Source organism: Pituophis catenifer, unplaced genomic scaffold, assembly GCF_029215685.1.
Source record: "Pituophis catenifer annectens isolate HBS135680 unplaced genomic scaffold, rPitCat1.0.hap2 SCAF_1, whole genome shotgun sequence".
In the NCBI taxonomy this organism is placed as follows: Eukaryota; Metazoa; Chordata; class Lepidosauria; order Squamata; family Colubridae; genus Pituophis; species Pituophis catenifer.
This window is the reverse complement of record NW_027256881.1, coordinates 292,824,395-292,846,918: the sequence shown is the minus strand read 5'-3', so window position 1 is coordinate 292,846,918 and position 22,524 is coordinate 292,824,395. Positions and strand designations below refer to the sequence as shown.

General features: G+C 34.3%; 1 protein-coding gene across 2 annotated transcripts in view; it reads left to right on the top strand.

Annotated features, from left to right (window-relative positions):
- The first annotated feature begins 284 nt into the window (after nt 1-284).
- Nucleotides 285-22,524, top strand: part of HEATR5A (HEAT repeat containing 5A) — a 57,823-nt gene continuing 35,583 nt past the window's right edge. For both annotated transcript variants that reach the window (XM_070940373.1, XM_070940364.1), the window contains exons 1-17: nt 285-410; nt 637-848; nt 3,572-3,680; nt 4,494-4,643; nt 6,245-6,416; nt 7,938-8,098; nt 9,001-9,256; nt 10,045-10,200; nt 11,183-11,433; nt 12,395-12,506; nt 13,805-13,957; nt 14,579-14,678; nt 16,834-16,943; nt 18,200-18,363; nt 18,445-18,620; nt 19,489-19,594; nt 21,097-21,287. In XM_070940373.1, the coding sequence (XP_070796474.1) occupies nt 285-410; nt 637-848; nt 3,572-3,680; nt 4,494-4,643; nt 6,245-6,416; nt 7,938-8,098; nt 9,001-9,256; nt 10,045-10,200; nt 11,183-11,433; nt 12,395-12,506; nt 13,805-13,957; nt 14,579-14,678; nt 16,834-16,943; nt 18,200-18,363; nt 18,445-18,620; nt 19,489-19,594; nt 21,097-21,287 (2,705 nt within the window). The remainder of the gene's footprint in view (nt 411-636; nt 849-3,571; nt 3,681-4,493; nt 4,644-6,244; nt 6,417-7,937; nt 8,099-9,000; nt 9,257-10,044; nt 10,201-11,182; nt 11,434-12,394; nt 12,507-13,804; nt 13,958-14,578; nt 14,679-16,833; nt 16,944-18,199; nt 18,364-18,444; nt 18,621-19,488; nt 19,595-21,096; nt 21,288-22,524) is intronic.

The window sequence follows — 22,524 nt, the reverse complement described above, 5'->3', positions numbered from 1 at the left end:
ACAGTCTACAAGCGATCTATGCTACAATGGCTTCTTGTTGCACGATTTTAAGAGATTTTAATCATTAAGTTTCAAGAATTATTAATACTTCTAAAATGCCAGCGAGGCACCCCGAGATTAAATGCTGAAATTAAAATATGTCATTTCCATTCTTAAATATATTTATTATATATTTATTCAGGTGCCCTTTTTCATTCAGCCAGTAAATGCTGACATCACACAGCAACATTCCTGTGTGCCTTCATGAGTGGCTTTCACATAGAGAACAGGAGATGCTTTAAAGAATGGAGTTGGCTTGCAGCTTGCTATTTAATGAAGAGGTTTATCATCAACTGGGTGAATTTCAGAAAGCAGAATTTGCTTTGGAATGGCTGAGGTTTTTGGAAAAACTTTTACCAGCAACTAATCAGGTAAAAATGATACAACTAGAACAGAAGATATTTTTGTTTCCTGTGGTCTTCCTTTTCTTCCTAGGAGTGGGTATCATTTAGGGAGCTGACTAGCGACTGGAAATGGAAATTGAATACTATTTTGAGCCAGGCTTCACTTGAATGAGTCTGAACCCAACTGAAAGTGGTTTGAAGCTTTTCAGATAGTTCAGAGTTTGAATGTTAACCATGTATTCTATATTTCCAGGCTGATATAAAAGAAAAACAGAACAAACTTGTTGAGCAACTGATATCTTTATTAACCAATTCACCAGGACCTCCTGCTAGACAACTCATTGCCAAGAACCTCGCTATATTGTATAGCACAGGAGATGTTTTTTCTGTTCACCAAACAATTGACAAATGCAATGAGCTTATTCTCAGTAAAGATGATTCACCAAGCTATCTACCTACTAAACTGTAAGTTTAAAAGTCCACCATGGTCATAATAAAATATTATTTTTTTCCTCATAGAACCTATAGAGTCTTAAATAAAAATAACAAAATTGCATACAATGTGAGTGTGAGTTTTGAAAATTAGAATAGGACTGCATCCAATTTTTTGTTGGCCTGGTAACAGAGCCATAGTTCCCTATGTTTTCCCATGCACTGCCCATTTGCACAACACAAAGGCAATTTCTTTCTTTTTAGCTCCTGTTCTTTTTATTTGTATTCTTGTCCAGGACTGAGTCTATAGTTGGATGATGGGAACAGAATAATCAAAACAATTTAGTTTAGAAAAAGAGACTGTGGTGAAAACACAGCAATTGGAGGAATGCCTAGAAATGTTGGATTGGCATTTATATGTTGAAGTGGATAACCAGACGGGCATTTAAACATAGGCACTCAAGAATTACAGTCAAATAAACAGCTCCAATCTGGCACCAATAATGCTCCATCCTTTCGCAAGTGAGCTACTAGCAGATAGAAGTTCCTAGCATAAAAATATAGCCTTTACATTGGCCTACAATATTCTTGAGATTAAGTTATAGCTAGAGTTTATGAGTATTGCGTAAGATTTTTCAAAGGAATAGGAAGTATACATGACCTAAAAATAGGCTTTAACAGTTGAACAACATTTAACCACAAGTAAATGCAAGTTCCAGGATATAACATCATTGATTCTTCAGTAATGGGTGTTCCTTTTCTGGATACAGATGGAAGAAATGCTTTAATTTTAATAATGTTTATATGTTTGAAACACAATCTCATTCTTTAAAAAGGGCATAAAATTTGTTGTAAACAACAGTTCATATATGGAATTTCTCTTAATATAAACATTTTTGCAAATGCTTTCTTCTAACATATGCCCATTGCATTATCTTTTATAAATTTATACTAAAGAAAATAATTGCTCCCTCATATCAGTTATTTTATGAAAGACTAGTTACATTGGGTGGTTCCTATTTACTTGCTTCAAGTTGAGGAAACAATTCAGATAAGCTGAGAGAGAGGATAATAGATTAAGACATATTGGTTGCTCCTGTTTCATCTTGCAACTTGAGTGTGTCTGTTCATAGCATGTAGCTCCCAGTTGTTGACATGTGGACAATAATAGAAATGCAAGATATCTTTAGATTAGAAATTGTAGCTTCAATAAAATATCATGAATATACTTGGAAAAATTTGAATTTTGCTCGAGCTTGTGGCATACTGTCCAAAATATGGCAGAACTTCATTGAATTATGTGAGTATTATTATGAGTGATAGCCTGATTGGTTCCTCTGTATTATTAAAAAAGCATCATGTGAAGGTTAAATTGGCCAAAGGCATGATAAGGAATGGAAGTTATAAACTCATCTGGTTATGACCATGGCGTATGATAAATTATGACTTTGAATGTAGATGGTGTAGATGGTAATGAGCATGAATGAAAGAATGAAAGAAAAAGCAGATAAACAGAAATGTAATGTCTGATCTTGAATAGATGAGTTGACGAGTACATGGATGTGAAAGTTTCATTATGAATAAGTGAGTTTGATGAAAATAAATGTTGCCTGAAGATGGGTAAAAGGGACTAAACAAGGAGCCTCCAACAGAGTCAATAGAACTTTAAATAAAAATATGAAATACTTTGGAATGTAACTGAAATGGGATATGTATGTATGTATGTATGTATGTTATTTATTTATGCTAGAAACCATATTAGAGACATTTGCATGGGAATGTTGAATATCAAAGAATGGAAGTACTTGTGTCTGACAGTTAGGAGAATGCTATTATTCCTCCTTTATATAAAAGGAAAGATATTCTGTAGGAATTTCTTAGAAGTGCAGAATAGCATGTTGATTTTTAATCAATCTCAGAAAATGACAGAAAAGCAGATTCAAATAAAAACAAAATAAAGGAATCTCTTATCACAGTTCATCAGGTGCAGGATAGTGCCAGCCAAAAATAAATAAATAAAAGATTGTTCAAAAGATTGCACCACAAAACTAGTTGTTCAACCTCCCGTCTGTATACAGATTCATCCCTAACCCTAACAAACTACACTTCTTTGCAAACTGTATAGTCTACTTGGAGGAAATCGTGGCTTACAGTATAGTATCCTGCAATCATTTGACCACGATTTACAATATTGTTGTCAAAAACTAACATTTGCTTCTAGTTTCTAGCAAAAACCACTCATAACAAACAATGGGTTCACTTAGCAACTCTGGTGTTGGCTTAGCAACTATCACAAAAAAATTGTTAAAATGGGTGGGTCACATGATGACCTGCTTTATGACCATCACATAATTACCAGGCTCAATTATGGTTGTAAACCGAGGACTACTTGTAAGTAATAAATTCAGTTGCAAAGGCAAATCCAAGATGTTTCTTTGTACCAGGTTGTGAATCAGTTTAGTTTAGTTTTTTTTTAAAGTGATACTGAAATGTATATCTTAAACCTACCTTATACAGTTGGTTGTGTTTCAGTTTTGTTGTGCAGAATTACCAGTCAACATACTGCTGGAGATGGCAACCTAATACCTAGAAACTATAGGTTAAGAAAATTTTCTTAAATAATTTAATATTTAAAAGCTTTTTATTTATTAATAGCTATTGATTATTAAGAATTTCATCTGTTTATAATAAAATGCAGTATAGCATAATATTAATAACGTTACCTGACTACATTCTTTTCTTTTCTGTTTTAAAAGCGCTGCAGTGGTTTGTTTGGGCTATTTATACAAAAAACTGGGAAGAATTTTGGGCAACAGCTTTGTGAATACTGTGGGAAATATTCTCAAAGCAATGAAGAATGCAGAGGTAAATGAGCAGGTGTTCAAAGTTGAAATAAAATATTGATTTAAAGTCTAGTGAAGAAAACAATTTTAATGAAAGTCTAATGCATATGGGATTTTGACATTTGATGATGATATGCCAGATAGAAATTACATTTCTGCAGAACTTCTTTGAATCATAAATAGGCTAATTGCAAAGTATGATTAGTCTTTGTTAAGACTTTTCTTCTCTTTTTAATCTTTATCGAAACTAACATTAAAAATGAACATTTGATGCCATGATTTAATTTTTTTCTTCCATTCCCTCTGCTTCCTGTTTTTATTCTTACTGATATTTTATATTTTTATTGAGGTGTGTCTATTGGAAATCTTTAGTATTGGTTTGTTTTATTTATAGTAATCATGTTAAAGATGATGGCATAGACTTTTTGGCTGAACAATATGATGAAAATGCTTTAAGTGAAATAATTGGCTTGCCTAAAACTGATGAGTATTGTTAATTTAAGTAGTCACACTTGGACCTTCATCAATGCAGAAGTGGTCTACAAGTGTCTCTTTGTACTCTTTGTAAAATGAACTCAGTTAGGTTTTCAATAACTCAGTAATAAAGAGCTGAAACTTGTTAGAGACAGTCAGCTTCCAGTACTGTGCCATGACTTTTCTGCCATGAATTTAACAGTGGGACCTTTGGCAAAATTTTTGATCTAATTCACCTAACATGATTATGATGTTACTAAAGTTTTGCTTGTTGAAGAGTAGCAAAATAAAAATGCAAAAATAGAAAACAAACCTGGTACCTTTGTCCTACATTAAGATGATTTCTTTTTGGTCTTGTCAGTCTCAAGGACGATACGAGATCATGCTAAGTTTGCAGAACATACTGAAAGGGCTGGGAGCTGTTGCTGTTCCTTGTCACAGAGATATCTACAAAGCTGCTCGTACATGTTTGACAGATAGATCAATGGCAGTTCGTTGTGCTGCTGCAAAGGTAAAATATTATTCTTTTTTTTTTAATTAATCTCCTTGTATACCATTTCATAAGTTACACAAAGAATAAAACAGCATCCATTGCAATCACTGTTTTGTATTACCAGAAAGATTTTGGCATATATAAGTATGGAATATAACATACTTTTGTTAGGATTTTTCCCTCACAGATAAATTCAGTATATTAATTTATGTCTATTAAAATGGTATACATTTTGCCATCTGACCTTATGTCTCTATAAAGATTCACTGACAACAGCAGTATGTATCCTTATTACAGAAAGACAGTTTGATGTAATGATTAAGGGACCAGGCTAGAAACGAGGACACTGAATGCTAGTTTCACTTTAGACACAAAGCCAGATGGATGACCTTGGTTCAGTCAGTCTCTCTAAGACGGGGGTCTCCAACCTTGGCAACTTTAAGACTTGTGGACTTCAACTCTCATAATTGGGAGTTCTGGCAGTTGAAGTCCACAAGTCTTAAAGTTGCCAAGGTTGAAGTCCCCTGCTCTAAGCTGTAGGAAAAAAAGCAGTGGCAAACTACTTCTGAAATCTTGCCAAGAAAATTGCAGGGACTAATTCAGGGAGTCACCAGAAGTCAACAATAACTTGGAGGCACTGCCCCCCCTCAAAAAAAATGGGTTTACAAGTCACATCAACGAACTTTGTTTACCCATATACATTTTTCTTAGGGTATTGAATTTGTGTCATTTGAAGTAAATATTCCCCTATTTGGCAATTAACATTGGCATTTTAGCTCTGTAAGTGTTTTATTTTTTTTGTTCCTAAATGGATCTCATGGTCATTGGGGAATAGTTATTCAGTACAACCAGCAATATATGATCCTTTCTAGAATGACATAAACAAAGTTTGAGCAAGGTACCAGTGTATATTTAAAGCCCCTCCCCCTCCAATGGAAGAATGATTGAAATATTTTATTTCCTTCTTCAAAAGAGCTGAACATTTGTAAAGTTTAATTGTCTTAGGTTTATATGCTTTTCTTTCCTCTTATATCCTTATATCTATAATTAACAACGCATAAATATTTTTGATATTAGTCTAGGTTTGAGATTTTTTGAGATTTTTTTTAATCCTGCCTTCATTATTTTTTTATAAATAATTCAAGGCAGCATATGTGCATAATGCTTCTTTCTCTTCCTATTTTCTCACAATAACCCTGTGAGGTGAATTGTGCTGAGAAAGAGTGAGGCCCAAGAGGTGTGTGTGTATGTGTGTGTACATATATGTGTGTGTGTGTATCTGTAAAAATAAATAAAAAGTCCACTAATGAGTTTTCCCCCCAGATAAATTGATACTATTCAAAGTCCTAATAATAATGTCTACATTCTAGAACAAAGTTTTCCTTTCTTCTTGGTTGATCTTATGTGTTTCTGGGTCAGGTTTAGGAAACCCTGGATCAGAGAAGAGAAGATGAATTTATGTTGTAGATTTTATTTTCCTGCCTGACAAACATTGCTGGATGCAACCCATTTTTTTAGGTATTTTTTAAGCTACACAATATTTGTGCACAGATTATTTCATTTGTTTATTTTGCTTGTCTTCCTTCTCTCCCCGCCCTGCCTTTTTTTTTTAAATATAGTGTCTTCTTGAACTTCAGATTGAAGCAACTTTTATGTGGAGTACAGACATAGATAGTGTAGTAACTCTATGTTTTAAATCCTTTGAAGGATCCAACTATGAAGTGCGAATGGCCGTTTCTAAGCTTTTAGGCTATGTATTGATTAGTGCTGTAACATCAAAACAAGCCACAGGTGAGTTGATTTATTTTTTCATCCTTAATTTGGCTCAGGAAATTTTAAGCACTACCGGTAATAAAGACCCTTCAGAATCTGTCACTGAAGGATTTTAACATATGACAATAGTTAATATATTAATATGTTAACATAACATATCAACTAGCATACATACACACACACACACATATACAAAGACACATATATACACACATGTATATGAATATTTTGCCTAAACTATGTCAGACCATTATTGTATTTAAGAAAATATATGGTCATTAGTGAGTGCTATATCAGAATAAAAATAGTGACCGAAAATATTTCCAATTTCTGTAGTGGTAAAGTGGGGAAAAATTAAAGGGGGAAACAAGTCAACTAAATGGCAATTAAACTTAAAAGTACCCAGATCAAAGGGGAAATAGCATATGAGGAAACACTGTAAATAGTAATTACTTAAATTATCTAGAGGTAGATGTTGAAATGTCCATCCAGTACTTTAGTTGCCTCAATTCAGCTCAATTTGAATCTTAACAATCTGCAGTACAGAAGTGACTCCCAAAGTCTCATTGATGTACCTCTATGGATTATTTGATGTGTCCTATCTCCATTTTGACGACAATGAAAATATTTCATAACGTTGAAAGAATTAGACTTACCAATTTAATTACTATTAATAATAGCAAATTTACTCTAGCCTTTCTTTTTCTCTCTCATAAAGAAAAGGTAGTCTACTTAAATAATTACAGTATTTTCAATTATATTATGTAATTTAATGAGAATAACTCTAACATGGCTTCATTTGGATAACATGATGTAAACTAGTTGTATTAAGTTGCATGCATGGTTACGCTGATATGGCATGGTTATTTTATTAATGATATTTCTGAATTTAGAGTAATATTTGACCATTGCCAAAGCATTGCCCTACATCAATGTTTTGGACTATTGACCCATTTAATTTCCTGTTTCCATGACAGCTTAATCTCTAATGTTGTTTGTCAAACACGTTGTTCTAGACAGTAAACCAGACCTCTCAATTCTTGCCTGTAACCATGACTTGATTTAGCTTAACTAACCAGTATGTAGACTGAGTTCAGACTGTTTTATAGATAAATATGAAGTACAAGAATGGTTGCAAACCAGAATCTCCTTGCAGCAACCTTTCTGTTGCTCATATTTTATTTTCACTTAGTCCAATGTGATTTAGTTTCATATGATAGTTGTCTTTTAAAAAAGAAAAGATAAGGATCTTGCTGGTTATGGAAAGACTTTTCCATAAAATGACATGTAGTTTGGCACAGATTTTAATATTTTATCTATGATTGTTTCTTTAGTTGTTTGCTTGCCATATTTAGAGGCTGTTCAATTGTTCAACAACTCTGGTTGGCTTCACAAACTAAAAGCACAATACAAATCATCCTTGGTTAACAACATTATTTAGCAACCTTTCAGCCCTACAATAGAAGATGAAAGTAAATGAAAGACTATGGTGTGTATATATGGGGGTATGATTATATGTATTTTTTTCTATTGAAAAAGCATCCGCTAGACAACATGCTCACAAAATCTCATTTACGGAAGCTTTGGAACTGCTAGGGACAGGTTTTCTCCGTGGAAGTTCTGGATTTCTACGAACCAGTGGTGATATTTTGAAAGGAACCAGCTCAGTCAGCAGGGATGTCAGAGTTGGAGTTACTCAGGTTTGAGTTATATTATTATATATAATTAAATTATACTTAATTTAATTTAGTTATACTAAATTATGTTAAAAGATAATATAGTATATGTTAAAATATGTTGTGTTTTAACTTTTTAAAAATTTGTATGACTAATTTGTTACTGTACTATATACTAGTTCCTAGATTTCCTCCCCCTATTTTCCTCCCCAAAAACTAAGCTGTGTCTTATACTCTGGTGCGTCTTATACTCCAGAAAATACAGTATATTTATTTTATATATTTAGTAAACAAATTTTTATGGCTGCCCAGATCACACATAGGTGGCTGAGTGGCTTACAAATATGAAAGATCAACATCAAACTACTTGTTTTTAGTACGTAGGACAGTATTTTATAAGCTCACTATACTGAGATTGCTTTTATTGATTGGCATGTAATCTTTCAAGCTGCTCACTGCCTTTATGTTCTGGTTTCCATTGTTGTAAAACCAATTTAGAAAATAGGAGACTATTTCGATAATTTCTAAGAAGTCATTCAAATTTGTAGGGGTAAGAATGGCAGTTTTAACTGAATTGTTCTTGAAATTCAATCTTACCTAAATATAAATTTATATATAAAATTCTACTGATATCATTGTTCTTATTTTTCACTGAAATATTAAGTTTGCAGTTAATCTTAACTTGGTATTTATTGGTATTTTGATTCAGAGAAAGAATTTTTCAGCATTCGGCTTAATTTGATGAAGTTTATTTTTCAAATGACTACTGCCAAATCTTTTCACTCTGATTCACTTAAAGAAGCTATAAGTGTAAATAAATACATTAAATAAATACGTTAAAATGGTTTAATGTTTTTGTAATGTGTGACATATTATTTGTAAGTTGAAATTGATTTTAATATTTTTTTTAATCAATTGTTTTCCAGGCATATGTGGTATTCATTTCCACATTAGGAGGAGAATGGCTTGAAAGAAATTTTTGTGCTTTGCTTTCCCACATTCTCGATCTGGTCTCTCAGTCTCACCCTAAGGCTATTCAGACACAAATGGACAGTATTTGTAGCCGCCGTTGTATTTCATTTATTCTCCGAGCTACAGTAGGAGGCCTTCTCGGGGAAAAAGCTCGAATTGCAACTGCCAAGGAGATTTGTCAAGCCATCTGGAAACTGAACAAAGTTATGGGTATGGGACTAACAAGATTATTTGCTAACCCTCCCTCCGTCACCGTCCGTTCCAGTAATGCTTTAATTATTTCCTAATCTAGTCATACACTAATTTAATCTCCCACACAAACCAAATATCACTGTGGCTTTTTAAAATCATTTTTAAACTTAAAATGTCGTGAATTTTTCTCATGATTCAGGTTTAGATAAATGTGTGGAAAGTAGATATAGTAGCTGACTATAGGCTTGACAGCACAATTTTATATTACACCCCACTAACATGTATATCTGATGATGGAATCACAAGCACAACATTCTCACTAATTGCAAGCTTTCCTGTTCCATTTAGCAAGTCACGCTGAAATAAATGATCCCATTCATCTTACCCAGTTTGAAGGTTTGCTGAAATCTAGATGATGTAACCAGGAAAGTTTGCTGAATCTGAGCAGACTGCGTCTAGGTTTTCTTTAATGTAGCTTATTCAGGCAGCATAAGAAGGTCAAAAAAGATTAATTTATGGAAACTGCTCATTATTGCAGCCAGATTCTAGAATCACGATTTCTGTAGTGGCTATTGTTAGACAGCTATTAGTACCCTGATCATAAAGCTTAGCTTTTTAAAAGTAACTTGTTGCTGTCTTATTTATTATCTTAATCAATTTTGCAGATGGTAGAGGGAAATTACAATTATTATGCAATAATTTATCTAGTCCAAAGTGTAGCTTCATTTTACTTTTAATATGTGTCAGCCCCCCTATCCCTTGCTTTTATTCGTTTCTTTTATTAACATAACATTTTCTGTTGTCAGATGCTGCAGTGAGTAACTGTAATGTCGAAACCCATATTGGTACAACAGAAGTAATAGCAAGCCAGCATATGTTAATATGTGCTCTAGAAGAGCTTGGAAACCTCATACATGGCTTAGGTACTACTGCTGCACCTGTTCTGCAAGATTCTAGTACAGGTAATACTCTCATAGAGTCTTAAGCTATAGGATAAATAACACAAAAATGAGTGGTGGTACCACAAATTGCTTCAGAATGTATTCTACAGAAAGAGAGTGTTCAGAGAGTTCCAGTAGTCTTTCTTTTAATGAATTAAAATATTGTGTATAGATTCTGAATCATCACATATCATTATAGGGAATCTATTGTGAACATGTTGTCAGGATCAGTTCTTAGTTTAGCGATGAGAGGGAAGACTGCATTTTTATATCATTTTGAGATTTCAGAGTGTTTCACAGAGCTATATAAGGACTCTGTCACAATGAGACAGCAGTTAGCCTAACTTGGATAATTTTATTAAAAAGCCAAGAATGTCGCACCCGGTTAGTAATGGGAGACAAGCAAGAAATCCCAGACTAGGTGGATTAAGAAGTTGAATAATCCCCTGAGAGAAAGCTTTAATAAACCATTTTTTTATAATCTTGCCAAGAAAACAATATAAATGTCTCTGGGTAATTACCAAGAAATGGCTCAAATAAAAGGAGGCTTTACAAACAAAGCCACAGTTCTATATGATCCTAATTCATTTACTGCACAATTCTTGGGAACAGTTTTAAAGAGATGTTTGTATAAAATTGCAGTTTTGCTGCTGAAGTGGGATTTATCCTCCTTTTTGCAACACATGCCACAAATACACTCTAAGGCTGATGAGGAGCTAGTCAGGGACAAGAATCTGCCTAGCTTTTCTTGGCAGGCCTGTCACTTGTCACTGTCCCCAAGTGTCCCCACTTGGGACACTTGGGGGCAGTGGTCACCTGGTTTGCACTGAGTAGCTTCTTCTTTTTTTATCAGTCTCCCAGAAAATTCAGAAAATTCTGCAAGTCTTTTTATTTTAGCTTACAGTGGACATATAAGGGCAAAAAAGTGGAAGCTCTGTTGATTTACTGTCCCAGTAAGCATTCTCATATGTGTTTTAATCTTGTAATATGTTCGATTTTCCAGGAGTCCTGGATGCAGTAATCTCCATTATCCTTCATCCCTGCATTTCAGTTCAGCTAGCAGCAGCATGGTGCTTACGATGTATTGCTGTAGCATTACCCTGCTATCTCTCTCCACTTCTGGATAGCTGTATTGAGCGCCTGACAGCAATGAAATCCTCCCCAGAAGCAGTGACTGGGTATAGTTTTGCCATTGCTGCTTTGTTAGGAGCTGTCAGAGAATGTCCTTTAGGAATTCCTCACGGCAAAGGGAAGGTAATTATTAGAACAGTTTGTCTGGTATTGCAGTGTCAAATTCTACAGGGAAAACCTGTCCATGATAAAGGTTCTGTATTCAGAAACGTGTAACATTTCACAGACTGTAGCTCAATAGGTTCAGTTTAACAAATTGTGCTTTACAGCGTGCATCAACCAGTCATAAATACTTTAATAATGAAATTCTTATTGCTGTTTAGTTATTCCATCTGTCTATTAGACATGTGCAAACATTTGCAAGAGGTGATTTGTAGAACGTGTCAGAGTGAAATAACCCTCTCGGGGGCCCCGCACCCATTTTGCCTGGCAGAGTGCTCCAGGAGGCTGTCCAGTCCAAAAACGGGGCATGGGGGGGCTCACACAACCCCCCTTCTCCCGTGCCCTGTTTTGGCTGCCAGAGGCACCGCAGCCCAGTCCTTTGCTATTTCCAGGCCGGCCCCTTGGGCCAGATTTAAGCACTCGAGTTTGACACCCCTGGTCTAGTTCATAAAAAGCTATGCCACGCAACATATTATCATCTTCAGTTTCGTGCTCAAAAGGAATAGCTTATTCCATGTAGTTACATGAGAAAGTTAATTTGTGGGTCATGACATTTTTTTTTTAATTTGATTTATATGCCGCCCTTCTCCGGAGACTCAGGGCGGCTTACAATGCGTTAAGCAATAGCCTTCATACTTTTGTATATTTATACAAAGTCAGCTTATTGTCCCCATAAACTGGGTCCTCAATTTACCCACCTTAGAAAGGATGGAAGGCTGAGTCGACCTTGAGCCTGGTGAGAATTGAACTCGCAGTAATTGCAGGCAGCTGGATGTTAAATGCTGCCTTAGGAGGCATTAGCCTTCTACACCACTCAGGCTCCTCAGGCACATATGGAGAAGTAGTGTATTTGCATCCCTTCATAAGAATTTAATTTTGTATTTCAGCTCTTGAAATAGTGAAGATTTTTTTTTTCATATAGGTTGTCATGATGGTAGCTGAGGATCTTTTGCGTTCGGCTTCTCAGAATAGTCGGATTTCAGTACAAAGAATGCAGTCAGGTTGGCTTTTGATAGCTGCTTTAATGACATTAGGTAAGATTATTCACCTATATATCTTCATTTCTTCATCATAAAAGTTGACCACTTCTGTACTTCTTGTTTGGTGTCACTGTTTCAATATATATATATATATATATATATGAACAAGTTCTAATTGTCTCATAGCTGTAGAAATATAGTTAACTTAAATTATTACTTCCTTGTCATAGGCCATAGGGAATTTTCCAGTATAACAAATACACAAACTATATCAATAACATTTATGTTATATATGAATCATAAGCAAACAACCACACTTTCAAGGGTGAAGCAAACAGTTTTAAAAAGAAATATGAATATGTGGATTAAAGATCATTTTGGTTTTCTCTCCAGCCCCTGCAAAACATTTGTGTAACATGGGGCTGTAAAGTATTGTTTTCCATAATGTCCACTGTATAGCTTATGGGAAGAACATGAGAACAATGCAGAGGAGAATTTTAGTCTTGATTGGGATGTTACGGTAGTTTTCCCGAACTCCAGTGAAAGGGCAATGGAAGAATAACCAATTATCTTTATTTACTTCTTGTATTGCTAACACAGATAGTCTTTATAGCCACTCATTCAGAAACTGTTCAAAGCTATAACAGTGTTGAACGAGGAGGACTTACAACTGGTCCTTAGAGTTCCAGCTGTCCCCATTGTCACATGATTGCAATCCAGGCACTCAGTGCATGGCTTGTGAATATGTGAGCATAATTACATCTTAGCTGCTGGCTTCGTACATGAAAAGTCAATGGTGGATGGGGAAGTCAACAGGATGTCAGAAGTCATTCCCACCATTTTTTGTTATAGCAACAGCCCATGTTGTCCCTACCTCCCTGCAGTATCTGTGCATCTGCCTCGGTACCTTAGCATCTGCCTTTGGCACCCTTACAAACCCCCAGACTTTTGCCTTAACAACTCACAATACTGTCTTAGGGTTACGGTGGCAATCAGGACTGCCAAGATTGCTATCGACAAGCAATGCAGTCACACGATGTTCCGCTTTACGACTGCATTGCTTAGTGATGGAAATTCCGGTCCCAATTGCTGTCATAACCATGGATTGTCTGACTACAATGATTCAGAATAGGTGAAAGCAATGTTGAGTAAAATAAAATATTTTCACACATCCGAACATTTCCACTTCAATTTCTCATACCCATCAAAGTTTGCTTCAAAAGGTCTCTTCCCTTTTCAGAGTATTTTGCAAGGAGCTTCAGGATGAAGGGGGAATAAAATACTTTCATTAAAGAAAATGTTTCAATCAATACTACCTACAAAAAAAACATTTCCAATCTTAAAAATAATAGGTCCAGCCGTGGTCCAGCATCATCTTCCTAGAGTGCTGTTATTATGGAAATGTGCATTTCCGGTATGTCCTAAAGACTTAGAAACCGAGAAGAAACGTGGTGATTCATTTACATGGCAAGTTACACTGGAAAGCCGAGCAGGTGCTCTCTGTGGTGGGTAAAAATCATGGTTCTTTATACTTTTACTTTTTTTGAACTTTCAGTAGCAATAAAAGTAAAGAATGGTCTTCCTTTTTCTCCATTGATTTCCAATTCCAGATCTTTACATAACACTTAAATATCTAGACTATGAGGTAATTGTAGCTTATTTGGTTGCAAGTATAAAATTTTATTTATTGCTATATTACATGCGGACATTTGGTGAATAAGAGAGGTACTAACTACTAATCAATACTAACCTTGCAGATTAATTTTCAATTTAATGCTCTGATATATTAATTAGACCATCAGACTGTTTATTCATTATTCAAGCATTGGAGATAATCTATCTCTTTCACTACTTCTGGCTGAAAAGTAGTGAACATCTGACTACATATTTAAGTATGTAGAATAGCTACCTTTTATATTCCATAGTACAACAGTATTATTTGTTGTTTCATAATTGCATGTATTTATATACCATCCATCTCTCAAGACTGTGTCCCAGATATATTAATTTGGTATAATTTATTATAGCATTCTTATCTTATTATTTTTTCTACTTCTTTCTATAAGAAGATTGTATTATGATTTGTGTATATAGACTGATATGCAATCAATATGCTTTATTCTCAGCTATCAAAAGCTTTATTCTCTATTGTGGAGGACTCCTTACAGATGAAGTGATTCAAAGACTGCTTCCTCCTGTCCCATGTACTGTTGATTTACTGACACAGTAAGTAATAATATTTTTATGTTCATCCTCAATCAACATAAAGTAGCATTCAGTGAGAAAATTACAGCCATCCCATTGTGATAGTATAGTCTACATAATATGATAACTAAGATTTAAGATTTAATCTACTAAAGGAAACTATAAAACCATGATATTATTAAGATTGTAAGATTCATATTATGAAGAGAAGAATGAGTACAATATAGTATAATTTATATAATTTGGTTTTTAATGTATACAGGTAGTTCTTGACTTACGACCACAATTGAGCCTAAAATAAAAGCGAGACATTTATTAAGTGAGTTTTGTCCCATTTTACAACCTTTTTTGCCATCGTTGTTAAGTGAATCACTGCAGTTGATAAGTTAGTAACCTGGTTGTTAAGTGAATCTGGCTTTCCCATTGTCTTTGCTTGTCAGAAGGTCGCAAAAAGTGATCATGTGATCTTGGGACACAGCAATGGTCATAAGTGTGAACCAGTTGCCAAGCATCTGAATTTTGATCACGTGATCATAGGGATGCTTCAAAGGTCGTAACTGTGAAAAACGGTCATAAGTCACTTTTTTCAGTGCTGTTGTAACTGAACGGTCACTGTGTGAACTGTTGAAAGTTGAGGACTACCGGTATTTAGTGCTGAAAAAGGAATCTTGCAACCAGTCCTCAAATTTGCACCTGTCACAGCATCCTCATGGTTATGGCATTGTGATTTTGGCACATATTTATGATGATCACAGTATCCCACAATCACTTGATTGATACTTGTGACATTCACAGCTGGCTTCTGACAGGCAAAATCAGTGGGGATGCCAGCAGAAAGTCACAAGTCATGATCAGGTGACATGATTAGTGCTTAGTAACCTGCAGTGATTCACTTATGACTGCAATAAGAACTGACAAACTGAGGTAAGTCTGGCATAATCACATGATTTTTACTCTACGACTGTATTGTTGAATGATGGAGTTGCCAGTCGCAGTTGTGACTGATAAGTGAGTGCTCTCTGTAATCACTTTAGTTTTAAAGACAGTGGTTATTTGCATGTTTGTTTATCAGGATGAGGCAGTGAACTAGATTGAAAAGGGAAAAAGCACAGTGAATAAAGAAGATGGCCTTGAAGGACTAAGGCAGCTATCAATAAATGAAACTCGATCCCAGCTCAAAAATGTAATTTGAGAAAATGCCCCCTGCAGCCCCCTGCCCTTCTCTGAAAATAAAAGAGGCAGGAAAGGTTGCATGAGCAAGATTCTGTTATTATAACTGTTCTAATAAAAGTATTTTTAGATCTATATCTTAATCATTATAGGACTGATAAAAGGTGATCTAGGGTGTATATGGAGTATACATTATATCTGTTGGCACAGTGGTTAAATGTAAAATGTGTTACTACAGGTTTTGTGGGCATGGCTTGGTGGGGGGTAATGTGACTGGGTGGGCATGGCCAACTTTTTTTTTTTACTTTTAAAACCATTTTTTCTACAACCTCTTCAGCCAAAGAGGTTGTAAAAAAAATGCTTTTAAAAGCCTCTGACGATTTCAGCTGACTTGCCTGATCGTCAGAGACTTTTTTTTCTTTTAAAAACATTTTTTCTACAACCTCTTCGACCGAAAAATTTGTAGAAAAAATGCTTTTAAAAGCCTCTGACGATCCCAGCTGAGCTGTGCAATCGTCAGAGGCTTTTTTTTTTACTTTTAAAAGCATTTTTTTGGCCGAAGATAGAAAAAATGCTTTTAAAAATAAAATAAAAAAAGCCTCTGATGATTACGCGGCTCAGCTGGGCATGGGGGGGGGGGGACAGGGATTTTTGCTACCAGTTCTCCGAACCACCTGCCGCCATCGCTACTGGATCAGGTGATCCGGTCCGAACCAGGAGCATTTCACCCCTGTGTTGGCACCACCTTAAATCATGAGTGTTTTCTTGGATCAGGTGCTAGCTATGGCTGAACAAGCAAAGGAAAGGCTATAATTTCTTTAAGGGAATTGTCTTCCTTGCTCTGAATCACCTTTTTCCCTTTCAGTTCAGATAGCTGTTCATAGATATGAAATCAATAGCATATTTATTCATTTATTTATTATATAGGCTGCCCATTTTACATACATGACTCAATTAATTGAACAGCTTTTGTTGTAACAGTAAGATTTTTTTTTAACCTTTAAAGGCTTCCTTCACTAAATAAAATGTATGGCAGTGCTTTAAAACTATCATCAGTGACATATAGGAAAAGACTTTATGAACTGCTTGCTTTGTTGCCTCCCAAGAGTTATGAAGGTATGTATACTTCTTCCCAAAATATTTCTTGTCTTCTTTTAGTAACAAAAGAAGTAAAGCATTGCAATACAGAATATAATTATATGTAAGAAAAAGCCTTAACACAGAATGATATTTGAAAAACCTGTACCAAATGAATTCCATGCATAATACTAGTAAAAAAGAAATAGAGACCGAGAAAGCATAATTAGAATAAAGGTTAAGCTTTTAAAAAACAGTGTATTGTATTCAAGAACGGATAAAAATGCTGCCTTGGTAGCCTTTATAAATTCAGGCATGACAGCAGAGCATAGAGTACATTGTGTGCATTATGATTCAGAATCTAAATAATCATGTGAACTTTTTGCTCTATGGGTCTTCCTCTGCTTTTTGTTTTCAGTATTTTTACTTGGCACATAGAGACTGTAGATGTATCCCTTTGTGCAGTGAAATTCAGAAATAGAGGCATTGCTGTAACGCTGAGTAACAGACATTAGACCACACAGCAGTTCAACTTTTTAAACCTTAAACTGTCACACAAAATCAATTTAAACCGCAGGGTAAATAATTAAAAATATACAACTATCCTGTCTTACTGTAATGACCGTTTTCTGTTTTTCATAGCTGATTTGTAGTTTTGTCCTAGGGCATGATGTATTATAAGGCATTGTAATGGAAATAGTATATTACAAGCTAACATATTTCTTTTTTGTTTCTATTATAATCCCTTCACTAATAAATGCTACATGTTTAGAAACATGAGCTGTATTTTCCTATTTTAATTTCAGATAGACTACCCAGTCACTGAAAATGAAAAGAAATTCTAGCTATAAAAACACTTCTCTTGATATTTATAATATTGAATCTGGTGCTTCACCAGAGTATCAATTTTTCAATATCAGATTTATTTCAAAAGTTACTTGATGTTTGGTACTGCCAAATCTGTTTTCAAATAATACCTAAAAAAGAAAATACTTCTTCATTAAGTTATATTTGTGTTCAAAAGAATTTTTGCTGCACTGCAATAATTCTGGAGGAAATAAATGCTTCAGTTTTTCTTTCTAACAGTTGATTATGATATATTTACATTCTTGTTTTAGAAAGCCTTTCATTTTTTGGCATAGAATATTTCATATGAGATTGTTCAGGTTTATGACCCACAAATCCACACATTTATCAGAAATCATATTTCTCGTCCTTAAAATACTGTGGCAGTAGTGTATTTGAGTACCAGTTATGCATAAAATAATTTATTTCTTTCACTTCTAAAATTACAGGAAGTTTCTCTGCTGTTCTTAAAGAACTAGTGCAAGACTTGACGCAACTCGATAATCAGGCAGCTGCCTCTGCTGCATATCTTCCGCCCTTTTCCCACCACTGCGAACTTCCCTTATTTGATCCCTTCCTGCAGGAGACAGAACACAGATTTATTGAAGAGCAGGTATCATATTTCAGTGACTATGCACATAAAGGAGAAAAACCATGTCCTGTAATGACAGTTGCATTTCTTCTGTCTTTGCAGTTATTCTTAGTTAACAACACAGCTGTGGGAAGCTTGGAGTTTGACCCATTTGCAATCTATGAGAAGGCTGTGCATGGAGATTCAGTGCCTAAACCTTTGTCTCCAACTTCATCCATTGTCAGTGCAGCAACCCGTCTCTTTGGAGTGATATTTTCACAAGCCACAGAGACCCAAAGGTAAAGAGAGTACAGATGAGACTTCAGTTTCAGATTAGTTACTCATGGGAAATACATTATTTTTCAAAAACATGCATTATATCTAAACATTCTTTTTTGCCTTATGAAGTAAACTATAATAGGAATTGTCTATCTTAATTTATATACTATACATATGTATGTATGTATGTATGTATATGTATGTATACACATATTACAGGGCCAAGGGTTTCCCTCTGATAAGTATAGCAGTGTGTTGAGTGTTAGGTGACAATAATAATGCTACTAAGCAAACTGATTGGACTGTCAGTACTCGAGTTGTATAAAACAATGTCATAAACCTGCACTTTTTATATGAATTGATTTTATCATATTATATTTGCAAAGTTTAGAATATGAATCTGAAAAGCACTGTATTGTGTTTATTGCTAGAACTTCTTAAGAACTCTGAATTTACTTATTATTCTCATATGGTAGATGAAAGTGTTGGAAAAACTTTGTTTATATTCCACATAAATATGATTTGAAATAAATTGTGGATGCAACTTTATCAACGTGTGTGTGTGTGTTTTAAATTAGAAAGTTCTTACATATTTCACGGGTTTTTCTAAGTTTCCTCGAGCCATAAATCCCTGAATTAGGGATATAAGAAACACACTGAAATATACTGTATATATGCCACAGTAGTGGTTTGGATGCTTTTGAGAGGCAGGTATAACCTTGACAAAGATATATAGACAAATATTAAGAGAGAATTTAGAAATTAATATTGAGAAATAAACATCTTGTTGAGCCATATTATGTAGACTTTACAGTGTATGAAACAGGAGTCTCTACAGTATATGAAATGGGAGAAATCCATTTCCTCTTGATTTTGTATGTGTTTAAGGCTGCAAGTGCTGGAACAGTTATTGGCATCCGTAAAACAAACCAAAGGATCACGGCAGCAGATAATACAGCAAAATATTATATCAGCAATTTGCAGTGCCCTAAAGGTAAGAATTGCCCTTCTGTTTATTATGAAAGTCAGTGATATCAATCATAATCATTTAAGGGGAATCTGAAACAAGTTTGCTGTCTTGTTTTCTTTGAAATTACTACTGAATCTTGTCTCTTTTATCTATTATTGAAAAAATAATAATTTAAAAAACAAATAGATGAATTAAACTGCTATTATATCTTTGTTGTGCTTCTAAAGTTGAATTGATTGAATGCCATCTATAGCTAGATGATACCTGTTTCATTTTGCAAAGTATTTACTTCCAACATAACACCAATTGCTTGTTTGCTTTTTAAATAAAAGGTGAACCACCCTGTATGGCTTAGCCTTATAGATGAATTTAGCCTTGGTTTAATATTATAACATGCATAAAACTCATTGTGTGAAGAGTTAATGCATTTTCTTCTTCCCTAAAAACTTCATTATAATTTTAAGGTCATCTGAGAGAAGTTCTAAGTGTTATTTCAACAGACTACTATATATTAAATAACTTGAACTTGCCTTGCTTTGATGTTAAACAAAGTCTTCATAATGTATTGCTTTATAGTAATAAAGTATTATTACTTTTCATTAATGACACAAACCTCTGAAAACCTTTCAACTACAGGAGGGAATCCATGTTCACAGATTCACTCTGGCTCTCTCATGCTCAAGATTTTATGCTGAACAATAATTTAGTATAGCATTCAAACCAGTTGCTGTATATCATCTCTCTTTAATAATTCTTGGCTTGCAGTTCTATTTTCTCTTATTATATAATATACATTATTATTATATATTATATAGTATTAGCAGAATTATGTGGACCTTGGATCCTGAGGATAAAGGGTGATCGTACATTTCAATAAATACAGTAATACTGATGTATTTGTTGAATTATAACGGAAAAAATCTGAGCTAAAAGAGGATATCACTTTGTTTTATGCTTTGGAAAGCCTAAAAAAGGCAACATTCATGTATCTGTAGATATTTTAGATTGAGAACATAATTTTGCATCTAGAATCAACATAATTTGGCATCTAGAATCAAGGGGAAATTATAGCCTGCGTATAATTTTATCTTCCCAGAGATAACTGAGGAATTAATTTCCCTTTAGCCTTAAAATATTTGTGCACCTATTTTTAGTTATTAGGGATCTAATTTAGTAGAGAAGAACAGCAGAATAATAATAAGTAGAGTTTATATTCCTCTAGAGTTCTGTAGAAAACAGTAGTAGTTTTAGATGTTCTTTTAAAATCTTCCCAAGACAGATTTTACTTTGAATCTATTATGTAACTTATACTGATTTGTTTAAAAGGTTATTATGGCTTTTTGTAATGCTTATGCTTTTAAACTTTATGTTGTGAGCTGCTCTAAGAGGATTTGTTCTTGGGCAGGATACAAATATAACAAGTAATATTGATTTTCATTTCCTCTCCTATTTGCATGTCTCTTTAAAGAAGGAAAATAATTACTGTTCAGTAATGTGGTATTATTTATACTCGTCTTTATATCTAGCACTTGGCTAGCCATAAGGGAAATTTAGGTTATGAAGAAATCCAAAGCTGCACCTTGAGCTTGATCCTAAGTGCCTTGGAAAGTAGCAGTCCACTTCTAAGATGTTCTGCTGTTGAAGCCCTAGCCAGACTCGCACAGGTGGTAGCTGATAATTCCTTCACTGCTGGATTGGCACAAATTAGCTTTGACAAGTAAGCAATTTCTCATAATATGGTTTTGTTGCATTGTTTCAAAAAATAGGCATATATTTAGCCCCTTTGGGCCTATGCCTGCCTGCCGTGAACTTGACCAGATTTCAATTCTGAACAGATTTTTTTAATCTATAAAAAGGAAAGTATTTAAGGAGTGGAGGCACAAAAGCAAATACCTTGGCAACTTTGAGATGTGTAGACTTCATCTCCCAGAATTCCCCAGCCAGCATCATTCTTTCACACACCTTGTTCTATCCTGTTGTTTTCCTCTTCTGCCCCTCTATTCATTTCTGCCAGAAATGTTCATTCCATATTTACATAGATTGCCTGTCAACTGAGAATCACTGCTTTTTTCCTTCATTAGCACTTTACACCAAACATTTACAGATGTCAATTTAGTAAATATAAAGTTCTTCAGAATTCATGTCAGAAAACTATACAGCAATCATTTAGCAGTTGAATTTAAATTTGTTTGAAATTTTCTGAAATGAAAAATATATATCACACAATAAAATCCACAAAGTATAATTACAACTACTGTAGTCTATATTAGATATATATTATTTTCACATCACTTTTAAGAAATAAAACATTTCTGGTATATCTCTGAATAATATATTTTCCCCTTTGCTTTCCTGGACAAAAAAAAATGCATCAGGGAATTGTTCAAGCAGCCATTAAAATTGCATCAGAAAGGGTGGTTTGTTTTTCCTGGCAGAAAAATATTATGTCTGCAATAATTCTGAACACATTTATTGGGGATTACTTAGAAGATCTTATAATGGGATTTGCTATTGCTTAACGCATTGTAAGCAGCCCTGAGTCTCCGGAGAAGGGCGGCATAGAAATCAAATTTAAAAAAAAAAAAAATATGAATAAGAGCTCAGTATAATTTTACTCATATACATTTCAGTCATTGAAATTTAACTAATGACATATTCATGACGGGGGTTTACATTTTTTAAAATTGGTAATTTGTGTAGAAACTATACAAAAATATTGAAGTATTATGGAGTTCAGTTCGGATATTGGCAGCCCTGTTAGGTAGACTAGATCAAAAAATTAACTCCACAAGTTGACTAAAACTACTTTCATTGAGATTAACTATAATAACAAAATCTTGCAAATACAATTCTGTTGTACTTTCTGCCCTTCTTATGCTTCAGTAAATTAGGAAGTTTCCATTTGAGCTGCTTATAAATGTTGTTTGTTGTGGGCTTGAAATATTTTTTTACTA